The sequence below is a fragment of the Ciconia boyciana genome, chromosome 1 (assembly GCF_034638445.1).
Source record: "Ciconia boyciana chromosome 1, ASM3463844v1, whole genome shotgun sequence".
Classification (NCBI taxonomy): domain Eukaryota; kingdom Metazoa; phylum Chordata; class Aves; order Ciconiiformes; family Ciconiidae; genus Ciconia; species Ciconia boyciana.
In genome coordinates this window covers 175,141,781-175,169,598 of record NC_132934.1, presented here as the reverse complement: position 1 = coordinate 175,169,598, position 27,818 = coordinate 175,141,781, and the positions used below count along the sequence as shown (strand labels likewise).

At 34.5% G+C, this 27,818-nt stretch overlaps 1 protein-coding gene across 4 annotated transcripts in view; it reads left to right on the top strand.

The window, feature by feature from the left end:
• The window catches only part of PIBF1 (progesterone immunomodulatory binding factor 1), a 123,236-nt gene extending 95,790 nt beyond the window's left edge, over positions 1–27,446 (top strand). Inside the window, exons 16-18 of one of the 4 annotated variants that reach the window (XM_072850089.1) lie at positions 4,924–5,008; positions 23,852–24,031; positions 26,302–27,446. In XM_072850089.1, the coding sequence (XP_072706190.1) occupies positions 4,924–5,008; positions 23,852–24,031; positions 26,302–26,358 (322 nt within the window). In that variant the 3' untranslated portion in view covers positions 26,359–27,446. Of the gene's footprint in view, positions 1–4,923; positions 5,009–16,773; positions 16,965–23,851; positions 24,032–26,301 lie in introns of those variants that run through there. The other 3 variants (XM_072850088.1, XM_072850090.1, XM_072850091.1) reach the window with 3 other exon arrangements.
• The last annotated feature ends 372 nt before the right edge of the window (positions 27,447–27,818 follow it).

Genomic DNA, 27,818 nt, shown 5'->3' with positions numbered 1-27,818 from the left:
CCTGGGAGCAGAACACCTCGTGTGCTTGTGCACTGAGCCATGCACCTGCAGATATGCTTTGGATACAAAACCTCTGGTCTTGAGTGACAGGGCATCTGCAGGGTGAATTTATAGGTGATCCGTATATCTCAAAATATTCTGTTAAGTAACCTCTCATTTATGTTATTCCACATAGCACTCTCATTAATAAAAGTAAATAGCAATGGTTAATAAGAGCAGTGATATGTATGAGGATGACTCCTTCCTACTATAAAGAAATCTCTCTAGCATACAGTTCTTTAACCAGAAATTAAAACATCACATTTAGCACTCCTTTTGAAAAGAAATGCCTTGTAACTGTGTCATGCTGTGGGAAAACAAATCTCTGAATTTCATTCTTATGTGTGTAGTGAAGTAATTGTAGTTTTAGTACATAATTTTCTGCTAAAAACATCTAGGTTTATAAATAACTGGAGACATTAAACAGGACTTTATTCATAAAGAGAGGGTATTTATTTTAAATGCAGTTACTCAAATTTCTCGGTACCAATAGCTGGTTTTAAAAGTGTTCACTTACCCAAAAGCACTCAAAAGCCTAACTGTGCGGCAAATCTAGAAGCAGTACAAGGATTTTGCTCACTAAGAAGCTATGTACTGAAATGTTTCTTACCTAAACATTTTGGGTTCTCTAATTGCCATCCAAACATTACAAAGCTCAGCATACAGTGTTAGCTGAGTTTTTCCCATCACAGAACGGGCAATGAGCTTTTTATGAGAACATTACCATTCTGTGAAATATGCATCATGTATTCCAACACTACTGCAGTTTACCTGAGAAATGCTCCAAACAAAATTTGTAGAAATATATTTATTTTTTTTCTACAAATTAACTTTTTCTGACCTGTATTACAACTTTTTAAAAGTTGGGGGGTTTTGTTTTGTTTTTTTTACAATTTGAAAAAGTAATTTATTTTCAATTTGGACACTACATGATGAGTTTTTAAGCCACCTGAAGCACTCCAATTAAAATCATTAAGCAATACTCTCCTAAATGCCTTTAAAAATCTGATCTATGGTTATTTAGCCACACAATGAGAGATCACAAATTTTTTGTGTATTCTCTCTTCTAAAGAACTTTTATTTGCAGAATTTTTTATACCTCTCTAACTACATTACTTAAAAAGAAAATTTTAGTTAGACTTGCTCTGAGCTATTAATCTGTAATTTGCAGAGAAGGGATAGCTGCACTATATGCCTATGTTATGTATTCAGTTTTATGTACAAAACCTTCACATATACTATTTCTGTGTTTGATTTTTTTGATGGTAATATTTGTATATGAACATAAAAAGAAAAAAAGTAACTTAAGATTGGACTTCAGTTTTCAACTTCATCATGCTGTAACGTGAAATTAACAGAAAGGCACTATCCTTATTTCTTATAGCATTTGGGGTACACAGTTCACTGGAAAAGAAACCAACTTTTTTCAAACTCAATAGAAGTAATAATAAAACCCAGTAATACATAAAACCATGTTTATTTAGTGTATCCAGCATAAGCATATTATCCAGAACATCTAATAGTAGAAGCTTCTGAACAAGACAGTAGCTAGTATATTTAGGCCAGAGATTTAAAAGATGGTTTAATTTCCTAAGTTCAAAAGGCTTTAAAAGTCTGAGACTGGGAAATATTAGTCTCCATTCTCCAGAAAAATCAAGTCACCTAAAAATGTCTGTCTTATGATATCCAAGCTACCTTGGCTTTAGATCCTGAGTAAAGCGAAACAAAACAAGCCAGTGGTTGCTATGAGTAATGTGTATATATATGACAAGTGTATTCCATGGTAAGTCCTGCATTCCTGGTACCTGGATTCATACCTGGCTAGGTTTTGAAAGCATGATGGAATGAAACTGAATCTCCTCCCAGACATTTGGTTTCTTCCGGAAAGCCAGGCACACAGAAAGAGCAGGAGCTGCACTGCTTTTCAGTTAATTCTCCAACCTGGACTTTTGGGACCATGGTTATATGATGTATCACAAAGGGCACTTTCTCCACACTCAGGATGGAGCAGTCAGTGACCAGGACTGTGGAGCACAGCATGGTCTACACTTGCCCTGCAGTGTAAAAACAGCCGTTTGTGCTGTTAAATAACTCCAGAGATATTAGATCATTTCAACACAGTCTATTTCTCCACAGGGTTCATGGTTTCACCTCAGAACAAGTCATTGGAAGATTTATTTTAATGTTTAGTACTCTAGTACTTTAGTACATGTATATATAATGAAAACTTAAAAGTATGGTTAGTTAAAGATGGTCAAGAAGATCCTCTCTTCAGATGAAAGTTATAACCCTTGAGCTCAAGTGTGAGAAGCTTGTTTGTCTAGTCTCATCAATCGTGGTTTCAGAGTCATAGTAAGACTGTTAAGGCACTCCATCACCAAAAGGAGCAGTCTCATCCTTACCTTCAGCTGTGAGTTTCCACTGTACATGGTAAATCAAGTTGTTTTGGTGATCAACGTGAAAAATAACCTTTAAAAAGACTCCAGCTTCCATCCAGATCAGTGAAGTGACCTACGCATGTGGTCACAAATTTTCTAGTACCAACACAAAGAGCGGGTTACCAGTATGTGGTTAGGGAAGGATGATCTTTCAGCAATAGTTTTCACTTAGGTCAGCTGAAGTGAACTGTGAAGCTGCTCTCTGATTTGTTACACTGCCAGTTAAAACTGGGTTAGTTTAAACTACTGTTTGATGGAAGTGCAGGGTAGTTTAAAGCTAGAACCTCCTTGACTGCTGATATCCAAGATGCCTGTTCAGAAAGTTTCCATAACTGACTATAAATGGTCAGTCTTCCTCCCAAAATCGGACTTTTGAAGGAATTTCTGCTTTACTTTGTCATTACAGGTGTGAATTTATTAACGCTGTGTCCAGTAACACTGCTTTCTTGCTCTGTTAAATATATATATGCCTCTTTTGCAGTGTTCTTTCAGAAGTATACGAATTATTTCCTTCTATCTGCAATGATAAAAAAGCATAACTATTGCAAAAATACCAAATCTGAAGTCTGCATGTGCTTTGGTAATTGTATATTCATATGTATGACAGAAAACACATCAAGTGATGTGAATGACGTAGCAGTCTAATTCCTATATTTGACCACAAACAAAGAAAATTAGAACTGCTCCACATGGATCAGTCATGTCGTATTGTTTCAGAAGGTATAACTAGTATAACTAGAATAGGTTCTATTCTGTAGATGAAACTGAACCTTGAACATGAACTTCTGGTTTAGTCATGAACACTGATGTTTATGCTTATTCAGTACACTATTTAAGGCATAAAGGAACTTTTATTACTGCTTCTCTAATAAGTTTGTGAGTCATTCTCTAAAAGGATTGGTTTATGCTGTTAGGAAGTACAGAAATCCAAGAAAGCCTGACATATCAGTAACTTACAACACATGAACCCAGGAAAAAAATAGTACAGCAATTTCATCATGATTAAAAATGTCACAGAAAAAACTCTTGAAAATATTAAAATACCTTTGTAGTTTTTCATAAATGTTACTACTTTCCTTTTAAATAACTCAGTCGACTAAGCAATTTGGCCAAAGCATACAATTTTTCTGAGAATTAATGAATGCCTAGAAGGAATTGACAGTCATAATTTACAGTACAGAGCTTGCAAGGAACTGCCAGAAAATCTGTGGGGCAAAGGATGATGTTGCTTATTTGAAACAAGCAGATGATACACAGCCAATTAAATAAAAGGTTGATTTATTTTTTTGATCATTTCTGGATTAACTACTGGGAATATTAAATAATTTGTATTTGCAACATATGTAATTGCTCCATTCCATTTATAAAATTTTAATACATTTGCTTTTGAACTCTTGACCTGTATTCAGTACTACATATTTGCACTCCATATGCAGAATTGCATTTTGCATAGTTGTTGATTTATGTTATAGTTTATATTGTACAACCTATTTAGTTAAGTCATGATAATGGCATATATAACATTGGTCTTCCAAAAAAATCTCTGTGGCTGTTTTAAAAAAACAGATTATATACAGGCATTATGTATGCATTAGTCTGAAGTTTATTGTTGGAAACTGATGTTGGGGCTAAACATGAAAATACATTTAATTATATTAGAATTGCTGCCTAGAATCAGAATGTGTATGCTAAACATTTCAGATGTTCATATTCTATAACTAAGAAAACAAAGAACAATTAAAGTTAAACTTGACATTGTGCTATAAAAGCATGCCTTCATGCTGAAAGAGTTTTCATATTTGGTTCACAAGACAAACTTGATCCCATGCATTCTCCTGAAATATAAAATAAAAAATGGCCAAAATACATTTACAGTTTCTGCAGAAACTACACAGCTAAAAGGGAGAGCTGGATGTTTTTCTTCCTTGTATTTGTTATTTTCTAAATACAGTAGAATTTGTTGAATTCTAAATACAGTAGTATCAAAAGAGGTGATACTGAGAGAACACTGTGTGCTGCTACTAGTAATGCATACAACAAAGACATCCATGTTTTGATATAGAAGTGTAGATATAAGGAGCATTACTTTGCTTATAAAATGACTCATTTTGCCTGGAAGAAACCAAGAGATAATAGAAGATTCTGATAATTTGAATTACCCTTCAGAGAATCAAACCCCCCCCCCCCCCCCCCCCCATATTTTATGAAGATTTTGACTAGTATTTCTGTTTGACTAAAATAAGATTTTTGTATGTGTCAGTGCATTCAGGCCCACTTATAAAAATTCCAATGCTTGAACGTAGAGAAGGATCATTTGATACAATTACTTGAGCAGATTTTCATTGTTGCCAGTATTTAGCTTTAGAAATGCATGTTTCAGCCAGAATACAAGATTAAAAGAGATTATCTGTTGCTATTACTGCATTTCCTATCCTCTTTCTACCAGTCTTTTAAATAAAGAAAAGACAGCTTTGCTGCGTGTCAAGAATCAAATGGCAGCAGATTTGGAGAGACTTCTAAATCACCGTGAGGTAATCTTCCTCCTTTAACATTACTACCATAAGTGCATTTTTTGTCTCCTCAGCCTTAAACTATGGGAAAAAATTGGTTTACTTTGGGTTTTTTGTCTGTGTCATTTTCAGAAACACACAGATGATCACAGGTGATCGTGTCTGTCAGGCTCTCAGTTGTACACTCAGTTGCTAAATTCTCTCTTTTGACTTAGTCCCACTCATCTTTCTTTTCTTACACATACAACAGACATGCCTTGCAAAGCATTTAGCATTTGCAAGCATTTAACAAGTATTTAGATAAAGGTGATGAAGTTGATACACATGTAATCTGCAAGGCCTGCATGTGCCACAATATGCCCCAGGATCTCTCCCTGCTCCACAGTCACCGAGACCAAAAATCTGGACAAAATATTACACAATTAATTTCCAGTACACACATCTGAGTTTCTTTTCAACTCCAAAATAGGATTTGGGGAGAGGAAACAAGACAGTAGTCACTCAGGTTTCCTCCAGACAAGAGACAGGGTACTTCTGAAATACACTCTCAGATCTAAATGTATGCAAAATCTTGTGGTTTATATGTAAATGCCCTATATGGGGATTCCCAAAAGGCTTTTCTCAAGATTTCTCTCTAAACAATATTAAGAGACTAACATGTCTTGGAGTATGAGAGAAATTCTTTCTGCAGATTAAATGTCTGAAACAAAGGATGGAAATAAGTGAATTTTACCAAAGGAATCCCATACACAAATGATCTGAAAAAGGGTGAATGGTAATATGGAAAGTTTGCTGAAGCTACAGAATATCAAAGATATAAAACCAAAAGCTGACCATGAGCAGTTGTTAAATGATCTCCCAGAGTTCCTGAATGATTTGGCAAGGATTTGCAGAGAAAATAAAACATTAATGAATCAAAAATTATGAATGTGAGGAAAAACAACACAAGTTATATATATGCAGTGACGGGACCTAAACAGCCTGTTACCTGTTCAGAAAGATCATCATAGAGTCATTATATCAATAGTTCTACCCTTTAAGTTCTCTGACTGGGAAGAGAGGAGAAGATGGGGAGATTCCTTTCAAGGAATCTGCAACTCCCCTAAATTATCCTGAGATTGCATTATCACTCATTCTAATACCATTATTTCCATAGAAAAATTACTATCCATGCACCTCTTGAAGTCCTCTCCAAAGTTGTTCTCCTCCATCTCCTTTCCTTGCTATTCCCCCAAGTTCCCTTCTTAGATCAGTAAACCAAACCCCATGTCATGAATTGGTCCAAACCAGTTTGTCTCTGCTAACCTGTTACAAAACCGTTTTTTGTTAGAACCGAAGGAAAACAATTTCACTGACAGCTGAGTCTAAGTGAGCCCCAACTTAAGTGAAAACTGTACTAATTCTGTTCCCTGAGTGCAGATCTCAAATGTGAAACACTCACCTTAAATAAACGTAAAAAGAAAAACAGTTCTTAAGTTGCTTACTTTCTATGCTGAATTGCACTGCGTGTTTGTCTGATGCAATTTCCTCCTAGAATTGTTTTTGCATTTAACTCTCTGAATTGATTCTAGTGCTTGTGAAGTTGAATGCATAGAGATTAAAATAGTCTAATTACAGAAGAAAGTAATTGAACATGCTTCCCCACACTGCAGGTGTCATTGACCTGGCAGGATCATCTGTAGGTGCATCAGAAGTAATCATTCAGTAGCTCTTATTTCTGATGTCTGTATCCACATTGTATATTTAAATTTCAAATTCAAGGCTGAGACTAATGTTAGGCAAATGTTCGGTTTGGGTGATATTTGGGTTTGCTTTTTTCATTTGTTTTTTGGTGATTTTTTGTTTATATGAAACCCACTGCTCTCTTAAAGTAATAGAAAACATTTAAAGCATTTCTAAATAATTTATGAGCCTTATCATTATATTGATGCATTATCATATAATTATATTAATGATATGAAAAATACTCTGAGGAAATATGACTTAATTGTATAAACATGTAGTGAATTTTCTGTATTTCCAATATGATAGGCTCTTGGCAGGCTAATTTCAAATTAATTTATTTCAAAATTTCCTATTCCTACTTATTCTCTCCCAAGTAGTTATGCTCTCAAGTAGTTATGCCTTGGGTGCCTAGTTTTAGTAGTGTCATATCAACCAACATGCATTGCAGCTGATCAAAAGCAGTAGAAAGTAATAAATAAAGGTTAAAGTTAACAATGTTTTGTAAGAAAACTATAACATTTCTACCTCAAAGCTACATTGTTTACATCCAAACATTAGCCCCTATGACTACCGACATAAACTATTCCTGATATGCAGCAGTTTGCTTCTTTGTGTGATTTCACCACTTAAAATTTTCAAACTGTGGCCAACGATGCAAGCAAGGCTAAGTGAGGCGGGCTTTATAAAACAGAAAGTAAATACTTGAGTCTGAAACAGACTTCATCTTGAATGTTCCTCATACCCTGGATGTTAAGAAATTGAGCAAATATTTCCAAAGTTACTACAGTTTTGTCAAATTTCTTGTTATATCTGTTAAAAATAGGCCATAGTAGTCATATTGCTTTACCTAACAGTGATAATGTTTTTTCAAGTCACCTATGCAGAAAAGGATATAAATACTGAAGAAGAAACATTAGAAGTTGCATGTTTGGGGGAAGAAAATTATTAAATAATTATTAAATGTCAGTACAAGGCACAAAAAACCCCCTAAGAAATACAAAAATAAGCTGAAGTTGTTTTAGGAAAGTATGTGAAAATAACAAGTGTGTGTGTATGTTTAACTTTTGTCATTTCTGTTTATTTCTAATGCAGCTTTTTATTTTTTACTTTTAATGCAGACCTCTTCCAGTAGTTTCACAGTTTATGAATTTCTCTAAAAGGCAATTATCTCATGTATTGAAATCTTTCTACAGGATAGGACAACTTAGTCTATAGTGAATGAGTCTTCAACTAAATTTTTTTTTGCCATCTTAGTAAAAAAGTTAAATATGCAGAACATCACAATTTCACAGTAAATATCCCTGCTAATTGAAAAAGACAATCAAAATTTTCTAATCTTGGGCTAATAAAGACTTGACTTCATTTAGAGAAGGTATGTGTTTTTAAATAAAAGCAACATGCAATCTGTAAATACAGATATATGCAATTTGAAAAAATATTAATTACGGTTTTATGTGTTCTGTACATGCTATCATGTAATATGATTACTGTCAGTCTTGTTTAGTCATTGCACATACTCAACTGTCATGTTTTGTTAGGAATTACCTTGTTGCCCTCATGTTTGCAAGTAAAAACATTAGAATTCTTGAATAGATAAACCTAAGATATTCATAGTTAACATAAATTGAAGTTTAGGTATGTTAAAAGTACAAGCAAAATGCCAAAACAATGTTAATGCTGTCTTACAACGATGTGTTTCAGTAAGTATACAGTTTTGACGTAGGTATTCCAGCCTGTGTGGTCCCAGACTGTATTAACTCTTTTTAATGAAATGTTAGAGTTTGAGGGGTTGGGTTTTTTTATTTTTATCTACTTGTGATATCAGCTGGATTCATAATGCTTGCTTTGGAGTTAATTACAGCATTTTATACACTTTTTAGGTAAAGAAATACATTCGTGCTTAATCTTACTTCTCTTTTCATGTATTTTAATTTTGGAAGAAAAAAGTTAAATATTAAAGTCTGAATCTTGCAAGAATTCATATAGGGCTCTTACACGGGCTCTTTTATTACAAGAAAAAAATGACACTAGATATTCATGTAATAAAATAGTTCAGTATTTCAAATTATGTAGACTAAGCTAATTTGATTATTATTATATTTTGCTGTGGGAAATTAAAGTGAAAACTGGTCATTTGACTATACATATTCTAAAAAGGTTGGGTCCACCCATACAGGAAAAAAATCAAAGCTTTTTTTTTTTAGGCTATATTCGTGGCCCAAATTCTTAATTGTTTCTTGGCCTTCTATTTCCTTTTTTTTTTCTGAATTAATTAGTGAATGAATGTGGAAAACTTTTTAATCTAGCTTCTCATTTAGATCATTAAGAATCAGCTGCTATGGTAAAATTTCTTATCTTCTTCATATGGATAAATGCAAACTTCACTATTCGAGAGGGAGTTCAATGGCATTATTGTGAATGATCAGTATCCAGGATCATGCTGAGATTATGTTCTTAGAGGTTCATAATAAAGCCTTCACAGTGCTGCTGCCCTCTTTAAGCTATCAGAAGGGACGGAGGTACGCAGTATTGTGATGCCGTTTGTAAACCCCTCAATGCATGACAGCAAGTACAGTTAGTACAGCCAAATTTTTCAGCTGATTTCAGACTAAGAAATGTTATGTTTTGTCTAGATAACCAATAGGGCTTTTAATTGTTTTTCCAGATCCATCAGAAGAGCATAAAACATTGTTTGGAGGAACAATGGGGTCTCCCGTTAATAACCTTCTAGTAAACAATATTTGTTTTTTTTAAAAAGGATGTTTCAAATCCAGATTTCTTTTTTTTGCATTATTATTTGTAGTCCGTGTTCTCTTTTTAATCAGCTGAACTTTACACTTTTGACCCTCTGTCTTTAACTGTGGATAACCAAACCACACAAAAAAAGACTTGTGGTCTTGATTCTTCCCACTCTAACTTCAGCACTTACCTTATAGCCCCAAATGTGGACCCTTGTTGCCCTAGTGTCTTTGTATAGTCAGGGGAGCACAAGTAAGAAGTACGTTCCATCAAAGCATAAATCAAGAAGAAATTATACATTATGTCCGAGTTGACCCAATAGCTATAACAATGCCTTACCTCTTTGCTCCTGATTCTCCTTCTCTCTCCTCCTCTTGTACCACCTCTGGCACATCTCTAATGCTGCACTGGGACCATTCAGATCACTAAACAGAAACCTAACCTGACCAAAACAAGAAAACCACAGAAGCGAATTGCTGTCTGTGAGGTTAGCAGTTTGAATCACCTTTGGAAAGGGTCCAGCAAGGAAGAGAGCATGAAAAAATATTTATATGTCAATATTACTTACCTGTGAAAAAGAGGGCATTTTGTGTCCAAAACCGTAGCGTATAGCACACCAAGCTTCTGTGCCATCCTTTATCTGCCTCCAAACTTTATCCTTTTGTGCATATAACGGGAATCTATAACTTAAAGGCACCAAAGTACAGTTCTCTGTTAAGTGCTAAAGTTAAGTGGGATGAATCCACTAAATCATTTTAGCTGAAGCTCTTGATCCATTATTCCTTTTATCTGGGGTGTTTTGGTTTTTTTTCCTTCTTTTCCAACAGTCAGCCTCTGACTAAAAGCAATATTTACTGTGAGCTCTGTGATCTTGGGACTTCCATTGCCTTTCATGCTTGATGCAGTTGTTAGTATTTTGGAACATCAGAAGTACCATTTTAGACTTTATCCATTGGCTTGCAAACTTCAGATGAAAACTTGGAAGGGCAGTCTGTCAGCACTCAGATGTTTGGCAAGAAGTTTTAGTAATCATTTTCTGAGGTTACATTTAAGAGGTTATAAATTTGCTATGCTTTGATGTATGGCATTGTACTATTTCTTCAGATATTTAAGATGCAGATGTATCATAGTAAAGAAAATCGATAATGTGCACAATTAAATCTATTTATTTTAACTTTTCCAATTCAAAGTGTAGAGTGTAGAAACTGACTTCTAAAATCTTGAAAATTAACAAATTCTTCTTTACATTTTTAATGTGTAGTTCATAATCCATTGTTTTTTGGGGAAAAAAAATAGAGCAAGTATAACAAACGGAGGAGTTATTTTTATGTTTTAAATAGAAATATTCTAGGAGGCAGTAAAAGAAACAAAAATGAGACAGTGGTGTAAGAGACACCAATAGAAGGCTTTGAATAGGTATTCCTCTAAGTGCTAAGATCAGTTTCATTTTATAATGAATATAAGGGAGTTAACTTAATTTACACTACCTTTTTTTTTTTTTTAACTGCTTGAAAATCACCTGTGTGCAATGCAGTCTGGCAATGCAGTAATTTTTAATCCATAAAAGTAAAACTAATATTGTGAAACTATTGTAGTAAGAACTAAAAGGGTAAAATTTATGACATAAACGGTGCAAATGAAGGCATTAATTTCCTATAACGCAATTGTTTATGCAGATATGATTAGTTATCAGCACATGAATATTATATACTGGTTAAAAAGATATGAAAACCTGCTGATATTTTATCTCCTTTACACATCTGTGCACTTGTGGTACATTAGCAGCTGTGCATACAAGTGATAGAATGTAAACTTGCTGAACTAGTCACCTGCCTTATTGACACATTCATGTGTTACCGTACCAAAGCTCTTCAAGTGAAGTTAGCAACCAGAAACCAGGCTCTGGCTGTCTGCTTTGGAACAAAGTAGAAAACGTGTAGTAGTAGTTTAAATAAACCTATTTGATATCAATCAGTTAAATGGATACAGACACATAGGGTTTGATTGCTATTTGTTTACTTAAATCCGGTTGGCTTATGTCAGTAAATTGTTGTGTCACTCTAATTGAATTGAGTGCTAAATCTGTCTAAATATGTGTACCTGAATTGATATGAATCTTCAACTACACCAGGTTAAAATTTATTTAGGTGAGCCATTGCAAGCTCCTATTCTTTTTAAAACATACTGAAGTATAAAAAACTCTTATTGAGCTGTTCTTCCTGAGAATAGTCTACCAGGTTAATATGAAAATGCTAATTGCCTAAGTGACTGTTATGTTGAACTTATTTTCCAATTGGCAGGTCAGAAGCTTTCCAAATCTGATGTATAACTCACCATTTATGAGTAAAACTAATGTTTTTCTTTTACTACCATGTATCTCTTCCCCCTTTCCAGGTGTTCACAGTTTCTTACCAATATGTCAAAATAATCCTGTTTAGTACCTGAATATTTCTCTGGCCTTCACCACAGTAATTGAATACCTCACATATATTATCCTCACAACTTAAAGCAGAAAAGTATCACTACCCTGTTTTGCAGAAGCAACAACCACAATGAAAGAAATGGTGGTTTGCCCAAAACTCCCCAGAGTTTGTAGTAGAGGTTAAGAGTTCATGTGTCCTAATGCAGTATGTTAATCACAGCCATTCTTCTTTCCTTACATGTTTCAGTTCAAAAGCCCAAAAAGAAAATCTCCCTAGTGTGTATTTTTCCTAACTAGACACAAATTCACTCTTTTCTCTAAGTCATCTTCTTATATATGAATTGATTGTAATTTGGAAGTAGTTTCCATTTTCACTTTGTATCATTCTGAGAATTTACATTTACATTCATTTTTTAATCCACATCTCCTGAAAAAGGCCACTTTCCAAAGTCCTGTGAGTCTCTTGAAAATGAAATCTAATGATTTTTTTAATTTGAACTGTAGAATGGATATATTATATGGTTTTATATTATATTTTCTGAAAAAAGAGAGAAAAATTCAGAGCAGGCTGGAGCTCTTATGTGAATGAGATTAAAAGTGTGGCTTGCTTTGTCCAAGCAAACAGAGGATCTGATAGGGTGCAAGAAAAGGAGATGAACATAAGGCAGCATTGTGTAGGTAATAAGTAAGAATAGAGAAAAAGATAGAACAAATGAGAGAGAATGGTGAAGTTAAGAACAGAAAATAATTATTTCATTATCTTTAAAATTTAGAAAACCTGACTTCTTTTTTTTGTATTTTAATAAATGGTTGCCAAATGCATTTTCCAAGTGTGTATAAGATTGGAGAGAGTCCACATGATCAAGCAGGAGGAACAGCTACTAATTAGTCCTATTAGGATATGCATAGTTTGTTAATGGCTCTACGAGTTTTTCAGAGAGCTTCTATAAATGATCAGGCTAAGGTTCCCAAGGATTTATATAAATCTTGATGAATGTTAGACTTTAAACATGGCCACGTGAATTATCAGAAGCGTTTGCAATTCCGTGACATTGTTCCAAAATTTTAATGTTTCAGTGTCTGAGAATCTAGTAGTCTCCGTGCTTGCACATATTCATCTCATGTCAGTATCCTGCACAAAACCCTCTTACTTCTCAATAGTTATTCTGTTATCTGGCCCACAAAAGTGAAAGACAAGACAGCTGCTTTTATTCTTCTTTTCCTCTTTTGAGGAGAAGCGAGGTCTTCTAAAGTATCTGTGCTTTACCTTAGTTTGACCAGTTACTCCTATATTCTCATGTTTATCTTTCATACTTTTGTTTTCCCCTTGGGGAATGCCCCTCACTGCTAAATCCTCTACGTCCACAGTTTCATCCCATCTCAGCAATGACCTTGAGGATTCCAGATGAGTTTTCAGCATTTCAGTATTAGTCATACTTTAAAGTATGGCTAATATGATCCTTAGCTGTAATTAAGTTATGCTGAAGACGATTGACTAGAAGTAACCTGGGACAGAAAGCCAATGTTTTGGATTTAGGAACCTGGAGAGTAGCAACAGCTGCCATCTGCAAAAAACAGAGGTAGAGAGAAGTTCAGAGGCTCATAAAAAGCTTTGGAGTCATAAGGGGGAGGGCAGTACGTGTTTTATCAGGGGTGGAAGCTTAGTGGATAAAAGGAGAAAACTGCTTTGTTGGGGGAGAGGGGAAGGAAGGGGTATCTGCAGGGGTTGGGAAGACGCGACTGAAAAGAAGTGATTGGTAACAGGTGCCTTCAAACGATCTCTAGCTCTGCCTCTTTCCCCTCTTTTCTGTGTAAAAGATTGTACATGATAATGTCAAAATTATTTGTGTTTCTAAAGTGAATAACTTCCTGCTCATCTATGTGCTGCAACTTGTTTTATATAAAAAAAATGCTGATGTACAATGCTTAGCTCTCTTCTTAAATGTTAAACCACAGAGTAATTATCATTTTTCTTATGCTACGTTTATGTTCCAAGATTCTAGTTTCTATTAATGTTCTGCATGTTTTCTAAGCAGATTACAGGGACATTTCTGCATCACAAGTAAGCCCCGGAGCTATTCTCAGCTTAAAGCTTGAAGAAACAAAGTGACATTTACATTGCTAAACGAGTGTAGAGAAGTTTCTGGCTCATTTTTTACAAGGAAAAATATGCTCCTAAGCAGTATTTCTCATTTTTGTTATCTATTTTGTTGCTGTCAAGCTTTAATAAAACTTGAATTCCAAATAGTACTGAATTTAGGAAGAGGAAGGACTTAACAGCTGGGTACATTCATTCTTTTCTTGGAGCTGTATTATTCAGAATGTCTTGCTAGTTTTCATGTATGTTCTTTAAAGAATTATCTTTCCATTTGCAGTGGTATACACTAAACAATTGTGTACTAAATGGTGATTGCTACTCAGCAATTTTTTTTTTGTTTTGTTAGAACGTTAGAAACCATGTTAATAACATAGGGTTTAGTAATGTCAGTTAATATAAGTCGAATATAAATACATTTTTCCTGTAGAAAATAGGAAGTTTCATAGGCAAAATGCAACTTATTTATGGATTATGGGATGGAATTGGCATGTGTATTTTAAATTATATGTTTTTGAGAGAGACAGAATCAGTTAAAGTGATAAACATTTAAACAAGAAATTGTTGGCTGTTGAACAATCTGAAATTGTTCAGATTTTCTGAACATTTAACCGATGTTCAGTTATATTCATTTTTCCTGTATTGACTATGAGTATTTCCATCACATTCTGCTGCTTATCCAGCTGTGTAAAAATTTTACTTTTGTTTACTTTATGGCAGCATTTGAATATTTCCAAGTGGAAAGTGAATTTAGCTACTCTAAGAAATTCCAAAGACAGGGAGAATCAAACTAAAATGTTACCCTCTCAGAAAATACAAGAACTGCTACATAATAATTTATGCAAATAGGGCTGTTTTGACATATTAGAATTTTTAGTATCTGTTTCCTGTAAGTAGAACTTACTCAAGAAAGCGTACTTTTTATTAAACTTGAATTTGAGTAAATGAATGTCATAGTGGCTCAGAATAAAAAAATATTTGGGGATTTAGTCCTGGTTGTAATTGCAAATATATTTCTGATCTTCAATACAAAAAGCTAAAAAAACTTTCCGGATTTGACATGCAAGTTCTGAATTATGAGACAAATTATTTCCTATTTTTCTTAAGAAGTTAGAAAGATTTAACTGTTAAGAACAAATTTAAGATACAGCTGAAATGGGCAGAGATTTTCATGTATCTAAAAAGACAGAAGCTGTTCACTGCAATGACTGGGCCATTTTATTGTCGCCACAGTTCTAATGTATTCACCTTATAAAACTGGAAGTAGTTTGTAGATCCATATAGTCACGGATCTGTCAGTTCATTTTAAGTTTTTATATGCACTGGGGTATAGAGAACTCCTGAATTAAGTGTAGTGCAGGAAAGCTATCAACATCTTGCATATGGTCTGGCATCTTTCCACTACCCAGTTATCAGGTTCATTTGTTTGATCAGGGCATTTCATACCGTCTTCCAGTTTCCATCTTTACAATGTGTATCCATGTGCCTAAGATGACCATATGTGCAAATCTCACACCAGAATTCTTTCTGACTTCTTGTATTTCCAGTACAGCTGCAATTGAGGATGCAACTATGTTAAATACACTCTGCCTTACATGAGGAATTAAACCAAGACTTGTGATGTTTTCTTAATTGCATAGGTGGTTGTTAAAATCTTCTTTGAGCTCTATTATGCATATAGGTTCTACTCCTGATAGGCACAAGCTCAGAGCGTTCCGCTGTTGAAGCTGAATTTGCCCCATTCGTGCCGCTGCATCCTATCCATCTGCAGTCATAAATAGTGGAATAGACTGACTTACCATTTGCTTCATTTTGCTGTCACGTCAAAATGGACTCTACAGAGTGTCTTTCTATTATTTCACACTTTGTCATTATTAATATTAATGTCCAATGTTGTTAATTCTGTGCTAATAGTGTTGGTCTTTTTTCCACTTTCAGCCAAAAAAGGGAGACAACTAATTCATTCTAGGTTATAGGCTATAGCCCTTCTGCAGTGTGTCGCTAGCTGTTTGGCAGAAATAAAACCCGTGAAGAACAGTTCTAAAATAATTCTTTGTGTGAATTGTCAGTAATTCTAAAGAGGAGACATTCTAGGTACTAATTTTGCTTGAGAGTCTCATTCCTTGATAATGACACATATATGTCTTCTTTCTCTAAGTGTACCATACTCAAACTTTTTCTTCAAAGTGCTGTATGCAAGTCATTGCATATGTTGAAAGGTGGAACCAGGTTCTATTTCAGTTCTCTGGTCTGTTGTTCTCCAGAAATATGTCAGTCACTTGATGTTCTATGCCAACAATCTGTACAGAAGGCTCCGTTTGTTTACCTCCATTTTAACTGGTGAACTCCAATGATATTAAAGAGTACTACCAGTGTAAAGATGATCTGAGAAGTCATTTGTCAATTCAAGTGACAAAGTAGCAGAGATGGATCTTGCCTAATTTTAAAAATCTGTAGTGTAGATGTCTACATCTGAAAATCATCTAGGGATTTGTAGTCAAAAAAGAAAAACAGGCACTTTTGTGGTGTGATTTACCATATCCTCATCTAAAATCAGCAAAATTAATTGTAACCTATGAATTTCTCACCAACAGCTCTATAGAGGAATCAGACAAGCTAGTTTGCTTGGGTTTAAATATTATTACTGAAAATATCTAAAGGTCAATGTGAGGAAGTCCAGACAAGTATCTGGTCACATGTTCCAAAGCTGAACTGCAACCAGAGTTCTCACAAAGATCCCTCTCCATCTTAGTATCAGCTGTTAAATGATACAACTTTATTTTTAATACACCTTTACTTTCACAGAAAATCACAGTAGGAATCTAAGGGGGATCCAAGTAAGAAAATGCACAGACTTCATAGAGGACAATATCCTTAGTATTTTCTCTACCATCACCTTATATGCCCATCAAGCTTGACCCTACTGAACACCCTGAGACAGACAACTGTGAAGACAGTTCCTTCTGAACCACCCTGCCCTACCCTTTTCCAGACTGAGATCACCTTCTCTCAAGAGGAGTTATAGGAAGTATAAAATTATTATTTTTTTTCTCTGAATCCTCCCAAGAACTTCTATATATTGAACATGAACTTTTAATTCTTGAGAGACTGAGAAATCATTTCTGAAATGTGCTCTTTACAAAACACTAACAAATGGATATAGCATTCTTAAATGCTGGTTTAGGTTTCTCAAATCAGTATTCCTTAACATATTCATAACCTTATTTTCTAAACTCTGCTTTTCCCTGTGCTGACTTGTTTGAAGACTACAATAGCTGCCTAAATGGGAGGATATGTGCATGTGAAGACAGATTGCATTGACTTAGCACGAACATGTTTTTCATCCCAGTACGGCTGTCTTCCCTCACTTGCATGTTCTATTATAGCTATTGTTTTTATTGTTGTTGTTATTTTAGAAGTTAATACAGCCAGAATAGTCACCAGACTGCTAAATTCAAACCTACTGTTTGGCTCTCACATTGAGAGGAGTCCAGTCTCTGGACTCAAGGTGTAGTGCACTAAGTCTCTCGTGAAGCAATTTTTTGTCCGGTCCCCTCTGTGCAAGGGGGGCTGTACAGTCAACTGTTCTTGGACCTAAAGACAGTGCTGTAATCTCTCAAGTTGCTCCAGACTGGATACATATTTTTATTTTGAGTTATAATTTAACCACATGGGGGCCATATGGCAGTTAAAGCGAGGAATACAAGCTTTCCAAAGGAGGTCCTGAACATACATGCTTTACTCTAACAGTACAGAAGACTTACAGATTGGGGGTGGGGGGATATATCTAAAATCATCAGCTTGACTCACAGATTCTGAGACCTTAAGTTTTGATCAGTATCTTTGAGGGAGGCAGACCTCTGTTTTTATCCCTCCTTCAGCTGATTTTTCTGGTTTTGTCAGTGAAATTGGCTTTCTTGTTTAAAGATCATAGTTTTTAGCGCCTTTTCCATGTTTCCATTCTTTTGCTGGGAATTTATGCTGTTTTCTTCTCTGGGAACACTTGTCAGTCATCAAAATTCAGTGGTTCTGCCAGAACCTGATACATTTTCTAGGACAGAAATTTCTTATTCAGTCTCCACAATACAAGTTCTCTGCTTCAAAATGGAGTTCTAATCCAAGATAAAGTTCGCGATCATAAATTCTATAGGTAAAGCTAAAAGTAGAATACTGTTTGTCATGGTAAAGGTTCAGTTAACTGTACATGCTATTGTTAGGGTCACTTTTGCTTTAGAGGATATTTATCTGAGTGCAGTACCCATGGGCTTTACTGCATGAGGAAGGAGCCAGATGGACCTGACACCCATTGGCTTCTTCTGTGATGATTTTAGTGATATGACAAAACATTATATTTACCATCAGAATGAATTATCTTCAGGCCAGAAAGATAGATGTCCCTTCCTACTAAGCATTTCCAACTGTTCAGTTTGATCTATGTAAAGTATCTTTTTAAGATCATTGTATGAAGATTATTTGAAGGTGCAAGACATCCCTGCCATAAGAACATAAGAACTGCCATTTATGTAATTGATTCCTGTAAGCCAGTTGCTTTTTCTTGAGACTGTTATTTTGCATCTGCTTCCAGAGCGTGATATATAAATATATATCATTTTAACTGCTTATGTAAATGTACATATTTATTATAATTATAGACACACATATATAATGTTAAGTGCCTTTGCAATCTTTTGAGTGCACAGAGAGGATTCTTTCTTACTTTGATTACAGTTACATGACAGAGACAGTAAGAAGAAAAATCTTTATGCTTGTTGACAATCCACTGAAAAGAAATGGAATAACTATCTTGATAAATATCTATTGTGCTTAATGTAGGCAATTTTTTAACATACTTCATCAATTATTTACTTGATAAAACAGCATTCCTTTTTATGCCTCAATCATTTTCCATATCAGGAAATTCTTTTTCATTTTGTTTTGATTATATAAGTTATTATTTTGTTATAATATTTAATATTATACTAATTTTGAATTTTTGTAGTACTGAATTAGGAAAATGTAAGATGTTTTTCTGGTACATGTGTGTTTGGGCATGTATCAAGGACAACAAAAACAATGTTAATACAGATCCTTTTACAGTATCCATAACTACAAATACATATACAAATCTATAAATACATTTATATTTTATATTGCTGCATGCCTTATTTTTGCATTTGCTCGTTTCTATCTTCTAACTGCATTGCTAGTTGAAGGAATCAAATTCTATCCTTCATATTCCCAAACCTAACTTCAGTCTCAGTTTTTCTAGGTACTATTTCAATTATCCATAATAAACAGGTAAAAACATTTTTAAATAAAATACAACTTGTTTTTACTTGTTTCAAGATCAAACATCATCATAAGAATCTCAGATTCTTCTGAAAGATGAGTAATATGAGCAGATAGCATCCAACTGTTTTGCCTTTTTTTACTTTACCTTTTAAAAATGATTGACGCTTCTTTGGTTTGGTTCCTTTAACACTGTTTTAAAGTTTGATGATTTTAGTATGATGCACAGTTTTTGCAGACGGTAAGAGTTCCACAACAGCAGCACTGATAGCATTCAGCCTAATAAACTAACAAGGTCGAATTAGGGAAAAATCCCAAAACAGAAAATATTTTAATTAATGAACGTCATGGAAAAGACGGGTGCCTATCCTTTGTCTGTACCTAAATATCTCCTTCTCTGTTTGTGTATTGGCACACAAAATTGCTTTTGCTATTTTTAACTAAGGTTGTTGGACATCACGGTACCAAAAATAAATGGAAATAAGCAAGTAAGTTCTTCTGATACTATTTACAATGCAATACATGTTACCTTACCTCACGGGCTACATCGCTCCCATTGTTCTCAGTCCATTCATTCTAATCACTTATTTTGAAGTCTGGCTACTTTCTGGTTATGTATGCAAAAGTTTCAATGATTCTTTTATAGTTCAAGTAATCTTCATTAAATGTGAATTAATGTGCATAAGTAAGTGGAATACAGGATGTTAGATTGTTCTGAAGTATGAACCTATGTATGTTCAGGAAAAGGTACACGAGTAGACAATGTGTGGTGTGAATGCCTGTTCTAAAAATGCAGTTCTCTTTAACACAGCAATTTGATACTTCAAATATGTGTGCAAGGGGAATTATGATTGCACATTGGCTATTCAGGATGAAAGTCATTTTAGGTGAAGTAGAAGGCTGAGAAAAGTAAATGATAAGGAGAGTGAGGTGAGAAGTGGATTCAGCTCATGACAACTAAATTTAGGTATCTAAATGGAGGTGTCTGTGGTGAGGTAAGCATCTTACTTTGCTTTACAGTCAATAGCAGCCTAGTCAATATGACTAGTGTTGTTACAACACGGTTTAGCCAACACACCAATAGGTGTCCACTTCTGAATGAGTTGAATCACTTTCCAAGCTACAATGTCTGTAATGGAAAATTAGATTCCTAGGTCATGTGTAGATACTTAAGTTTAGACACATAAATTTAGGTGTTATAAGCTTGAGTTAAATCCCATGTAATGTGTCACACAGATCATTACTTTGTTTTTTGGCATTTGTGCTGGTAGGCAGAGCGGGTTAGCATCCTTAACAAAAATTCATCAGGTTTTGGTGGACAGACTTTCAAAATCTTTAATAATAGAGTATAGCCCTGATACTTGTTTGTATGGGTGACACTCATTGTACATAAACAGTGTTTTTATGCCAGCTACATACTTTAGTTTTTTCCTTGTTTCATCTTAACCCACCTTTTCTTGCTAACTGCATTATTTTCCATGTATCTGCACTGCCGCATCCACACAGAATATTGTGTAAGCAGGGAGTGGGTGCTTGTGTTCCCAAAGTTTGGGACAGTGAGACCAAAGCTGTAAAGCCAGCACAGAGAGGAGCTGGGTGACTCCACTCAGAGGTGTTAGTACTCATAGTCCTCCCAAGAAGGATAGCTGTCTGGCTCTCCAAAGCCAAAGCGCCTCAGACCTGGAAGCCTTAACACAGTGACACACAGCTTGCATAGCATGGCTTGCTTATACGTCCAGGAGCCAGCGTGGCAGGGACCAAATACCTCCACAGAAAAACTGGGACATGCAGAGTTTTAGCAACACTGTTTCTGCAGCGCACTGAGTGACCGAAGTGAATTCTGTAAGTAAACAATTTGCACAGCTCTGCCTGGGCATAGGACCGGGGACTTGACACAATAGAAATGTATAAAGATTTTAACCATCCATTTCTCTTCACATCTTCCTTTACTTCACTTATCCTGAAACTAATACATGTCCTTCTACACAAAATATTCTTCCCATCCATTTTTAACCTTATACCTACTTTCCCCTTTTTTCTCAAGGTCCTGTTCACACTGGAACAAGTTCATGTATTTCTGCTAAGCACAATCTCCAGAGTGTCCTTTTCCTTGCTAGCTTTCTAGACCAACTTGCCAGGTTTTAGGATTGGAAAATATTGAATCATGGTAGCATGCTAAAAGTAGCAGGTAGTGCTAATGACTCTTTGTTTAGAATTTAGAAGTGAAGCTAAGAATTAAGATTGTATTCAGGAGAAGACAAATTTAGAGAGATGGGTAAAATTATTGCAGTTCAAGACAGAACTTTGTTTTCAGTATTTCCTTGGTTGAAAGCAGCAAATCTCTTGCAAATATATTGGGCCAATTTTCTTTTCTTGTTTAGCAGTACACATACCAATGATTCTATTGGATTCAGTGTTTCCTGTGCTATTTTGCCAAGTTTGTTAAGGTCTTTCTCACTAAATGTGGAAGGATTTTACAACAAATATTAAGGCAACTTTAGCTTAATTCTCATGATAAATTTGTCTGTGATGCCAAATAATTTATTCGTTGTGGGCTAATCTGTCATCCCCACTCCCTGTTATTCCTTCGCATAGCTTCACATTAGAGAATTCTCCTGTCACAGGGGAAGCTCGTGTGAGAGATGACTCTCCAGAGCCTATTCCAAGTCTGAAAACAGACAGGGATGTCAAGTACAGGACAGATTCTGTGAAGTAGAGAAGACCTTAGACTGCCGTGTGGATCTTGACACAAGAGAATTTGACCCTACACATACAGGTTTTAACTCTGTTTCTGAAATAAATCTGCGTGACAGTTTTTGGGTTTTGCCTTGTTCAAACGTGCAACTGTGTGGTCCGCAGGATAACGCAATTTAAGTATAGGAACAGCACTTGTTAATGTCAAAACATTGTTTATGTACAATTTAATCTCCTGTGATGGTGTATTTATTTGCTGTATACTTGCTTGAGTTATTTTCATCAAGAAATTCTGTCTATGTGTCGCTTTGGCAACATCTTTGCAGAGTTTACAACTTTGAAAAACATGTTGGCATCAACTATGCAGTCCTTTTAAACAGCTGCTCTGCAGTCATGCTGTTTCAACATGCCACTACACATGGCTGAATTATGCAAATAGTTAATATTAAATGACTGAGATACAAGAACAATTTGTACACTCGATAAAGCTGGTCTATGGAGTGTAACATCCATTCGTGTAACTGAGTTAAGTGTGGGACAACTTAAACGCAACATGATTCTTTTGACTTTGTATCGTGTATTAAAGGCAGCAGTGGACAGAGAGAAGGTATATGGCAGGAATGTTTTAAAAGGCTGAGGGTTTTTTTTAACTCGTCACTAATAATGCAATGAAAATAGAATGTGCATCAATGTAATTTTCTGGCAAGTAATAAGAAATACGTAAGATATAACAAATGTTTGTTATTCAGCTATAAATATGAGTTACCCTGTTCTGGTTGAGAGATAAGATAGAATGTTAATTATATAGAATGCTAAGATGTTAACAGTGTTGCTTATTGACTACAACAGCATTTGTAAAAAGCAAGCAAACAAAAGCATTAATAGTTAAAAAAATGTAAAATTCTTAAAATTTACTTTGAAAGGCTTTTCTACTGACCTTGCTGGTCTAGTTCTTCAGTAATGAATGCTCTAAATAATAATAGTACGATAAATAATAATAATAAATAATGCTTTAAATTCTGTAACTTATTTTATAGTAATTACACCCATTACATGTGGGGGGAGAGAACATTAAGCACTAGGTGATGCAAGATGACAAAAGAAGGTGTCCAGTTAAAGTCACAAAATATTATGTTTTTTCCTTTCTCACTCTACTGTACGTTTTGAATAATCTGTTTTGTTCAGCTAAGTAGTAAGAAAAGGTTACTTCTTTAATTAATCCAAATTGTTTACAAAGCAAATTATTAGAACATCCAAAAAAGTCTGCATTTCTATATGCTCTTGTTTTTCTTTTCCCATGTTGGAACTTTCATTTTTCACAAAATTTCTCTTCCACTCTCATCCCATTTTTACTGTAGGTCCTCTTAGGGTTTTTCTTTTTTTTTTTTTTCCTGATCTAGATATAAAGACGCATATATATTTCTAGTAATGTATTTATAAGACTTCTGTGCAAGACCTAGCGCTCAAAAGTACTATTTGTCACAGTCATTCAAATTAGATTTGTAAACTCCCTCAGCCTGACAAAACAAATTCAAAAAAATTCTTTTAAATTAAATGGAATCTTAAGTTAAAAGAGATAGTGGGTTCCTTATTACACAGTAAATGTTCTCTTTTACTTCTACTCTTTTACTTACTTCTACTGTTTACTTTAAGCAATACAAAATTTGAGTTTTCTAAATCCTATGTGCCTTTTTTATTTTCTTACTTTTACTAGTGTCCAATTTTAGTAGTGTCCAGTCTTATTAATTATGCCAAGTATATGTTCATGCTTGTTAGATTTACTGATCCACTTACACATTTAGTGTGTTCAATATAAATTTATTATTAACAAATAAATATTTAATAGGTTCAAATGTAATTTTACTGAATAACTTAGCATTGTTCGTTTGTGGTTTTATAGGAACTAGCCACAATGAAACAGATTCTAATTAGTCTACATGGTAAATGCTATGAACAAAATTTACCTCAGTCTCATATTGATGTAAAAAGTGCGACTGCAAAACACAAATCAAACCCTTCAGTAAAACTGCTGCCAGAACACGAAGAAGAAAATGTATTTACACCTAAGCCAACGTTATTTGTAAGTACTATGATAAGAGTAAGTGCCATAAGCTTTTTTGATAATTCTCCTCACTTTTTAAAAAGAAAAATGTAGGTTCATACTTCAAGGAGATGTATAATTAATTCAGCTGAATACTTGCAGCTCTTTATGGGAATGGTCAATGTTGAAGAGATAAATTACAGTTTATGATGCTATTTAGCTATTTGGTAGTTTCTACATCTTACGTTCACAGCAAACTAGATTTTTTTTTTTTTAAATGCCATTATAATATTCCAATTTTGAGTGGTTAGCAAAATTTTAACAGCTGAAGGGATCCACAGACAATGTATACAATTTTAAATCTACCCTGTTGAGTGCGTGTATATAGGTATTGAGGAGCAGGAGTGAGGAAATAGGTGTATTTATGTATACTTATATTCATGTATATATGTATATTAATGTGTGTGTGTATATGTCTAAATATATATTAAAAAATACAGGCCCAGTATTTATATCACTTCTGTTACTAAGGACATCTGATATTATAAAACCCTGGTTTATTCCTTTAGAAACTAAATGCTTGGATTTAAAAACTTCAAGTGGCCTGCTTCAGATTTAGTGCCTTTAGTATTTGAAAGCTTCATGAAAATGGCTTAGAAGTTTCGGACTATGACTGTGTCTGAACTGATAAATTTAAGAGAGCCAAGTTGCAGTGCTGAATCGCAAAACAAATCACGACTCTTATCTACACTTCTTGAGGCTACCTTTCTCTAGGACAGACTGGTTGTAACCACACTGAATAGTGTATGTGCTATTTTGGTCCAAATATACATCTATATAATTTTCTTTCTTTTCTTTTTTTTCCTGGTGGAGACTTTAAAATTCAGTGTCTTAAACAATATGAGGTTTGTATTGCAGCACATCAGATATGTTTTTATAATATAAAACGTAGGAAATTGTTGCATCTCTTGGATGTGATGTGAGGGCGTTTGGGGATTTTAGGGGTTCAAAATTTGCTTGGCTAGTGTTATGAGACTAAACACAGGGAAACCCAGTGTTGTCTCATCCAGAATCCTTTCAGTAGTGCTAAATCATACTACCTAAACTTTGTCTTTGACAGAGCTATTCAGTGATCCAAAACAGAACCAAAATGTGAGCTAACAATTAGGTTGTGTAGATGATCCAGAGTTTCAGTGTTTAATCTGTCCGTCTTATTTAGGGATACAGAAATGGTGTAGGAATCTAGGAAAAAATGCTTTTACATTTAGAAGTCGTGACCAATTTCTCTGAAAAATTCTAGTCTTTTCAGACTTTGGAGTAGGGAACCAAAAATTGGCAGATGGCTTAGATGGGGAAAGAAGTTAGTAGTCCTGTGAAAGTCCTGCCAATTTAGGTCAATTTCTAGAATTTTAAAAGTTTGCACAAATGGAGCAGATTTATTTTTGTAACTGAAATCTTCAAAATGAGAGAAAGATGGAGATTAAAATGTGATGAGAACCCCCACCACAAGGCTAGCTGAATAGAGTCCATTTTTAAATTGAATGGTTATTAAGTCTTGGAGGAAAGAACTACTAGAGAGCAGACAGAAAACGGAACTAGAAAAGGACAAGTTTAGGGACAACAGACAAAAGAGACAGTACTCACTAACACAAGAGATTATACCCAACCCTGAAAGCAGAATAGTTCTTGCCTTCCACCTCCACTTCTTTAGTTTTATTTCTCTATACAAACAACCACTGAATTTGCCACAAGAATGTTATGCAATCCTAACTGTGTAGCAGTAGCCCATAGGATTATGAAGGCAAGGCAAAGTTGCTCACAGATAATTCTCTGTGATTAAAATACTTTCTACACTGTCAGAAAACTGCTGAATTCTTTTATTTTTAATGATTTTTTTTTTTAAGAACTATATATCTGCATAAAGTGTTGGTCAATTATGGCACACCTAAGATCTTTTTTCTAAGGTCCATCCCCTTCTCAAATGGGAAAGTCAGATGATGCTATTTCAAATAAAACCTATTTATGGCACAGTTAATGCAGGTTTTCATTGTGATAGGTATTTTAAAACAAATCATTTACTTCTTACTGTATAAGCTACTTTTTATAACCTGGAAATAAGGAGGTTTAAATACAGATATGTAGTAGTAATAACCTTAAATGCATAGTGTTGTTTTTAATTTATTTGCATTTAAGCAAAAATCTCAATTATCACTGTGAACTACATAGGAAGGAAAGAGACTTTAGTGTAGATTACATGTTTTTCTTCTGACTTTCACTGTCTCACAATTAAAACATTCTTTATTTTACAGACAAATAAAGAGGCACCTGTATGGTACAAGAAACTGCAGAAGAAAACATCACCATAGCATTTTTCCAAAATTATTCAAAATAATCCTTTGGGGAGCTTTTCTTTGAAGAAAGTTATTTTCACCATAATGATGCCCTTTTTACCATAAAAGCAAACAACTGTTTTGTTTTTAACGGTTCTTTTATACCTGTCAAATGATCATATGCTTCATAAAGTAATTTTTAGATCTGTCATGTGAATAAAATGTGTGGAAATAATGCATGCAATTATTTTACTAACATATATTTGAATTTTAAAAGATAAATAAACACTAGCATATTGTACACATTTATAACCTGGGCAGTTAAAGGGCGTGTTATTCAGAGTGTTCAAATTAATGCATGTTTCAGCTTTTTTATATTGTTTTTCTTGGACCCTGTGTTTCATGCCACATTCCTTGCAACTATTCTGGCTCATAGAAATTTTTAAAATATACAAGAGTTAGCATCAGACTATATCCTACTTTCTATGAAGGAAATTCATGTCAGGTGGAAAAAAAAAACTAATTTCTTATCAGCCTTGATTTGTAGTTTGTCATTTGATGTCATTTGTTCTACCAAACAGGCATTAAAAATATTCTAAAGAAGCAATAAAATACATCTTACTTATCAGCACTGATACTTAATGGGCTAGATACACTCGCGCTAATGTAGTTACATCAGTGTAATAATAAAAATAGAACTATGATGTGTGAGTACTGTAGCACATAATGGTGAAATGGATAACTTGCCATATTTAATTGTATGAAAATAAGCCCCATCTTCCAAGAACACAGTCTACCTATTTATTCCACTCCACCATCTATTTACACTATAGAAAAGGTCTCTAGTACTTTAAAGCACTTTTGAATGCATATGGTACATTTCTATATATAACATAAATATAGATGATATTGTTTAAGTGACTGTATACTGAAAATATTGCTCAGATTTCATTTAAGAGGAAGCTCCTTTTTCTTACCTCCTTTTTCCTTGACAATATCTCTTCAACTGATTCATTGTTCCTACCTGGACATGAACAATAATTATTTACTATATAATACTGAGCTATATCAAGCTTATGATTTCTAGATACACTTTTCTTCATTTTCCAAACATCAGTTTGAAGCACAGCAATACTTCCTCTGCTCCAGGTAAGCTTCAGTTTCTTTTTTTTTTCTTTTTTTAATGATTCTGAGAGAGTGAGGTAAAAATGCTAGCAATTGCACATCGCAGGATTAAAATTATCATTCTGTGAGTGAGGGAGGCCAAGTGCGTAGACAGAGGTAATATCTTTTATTAGACTAACTGGTGTTCACTGAGGAAAAAAATACACAAACCTTTGGGCTCACAAACGTATCTCTGCAGACATTCCTGAATAAACTTTGGTTTCCTGAAGTCTAGGGTTTTATCTAACTTGTATTTTTATGTGAACAGAATCATTAACATGTCTTTCGTGTGAAACAGCTCCCATATGCAGATACTAATTTTGTAGTTTGTA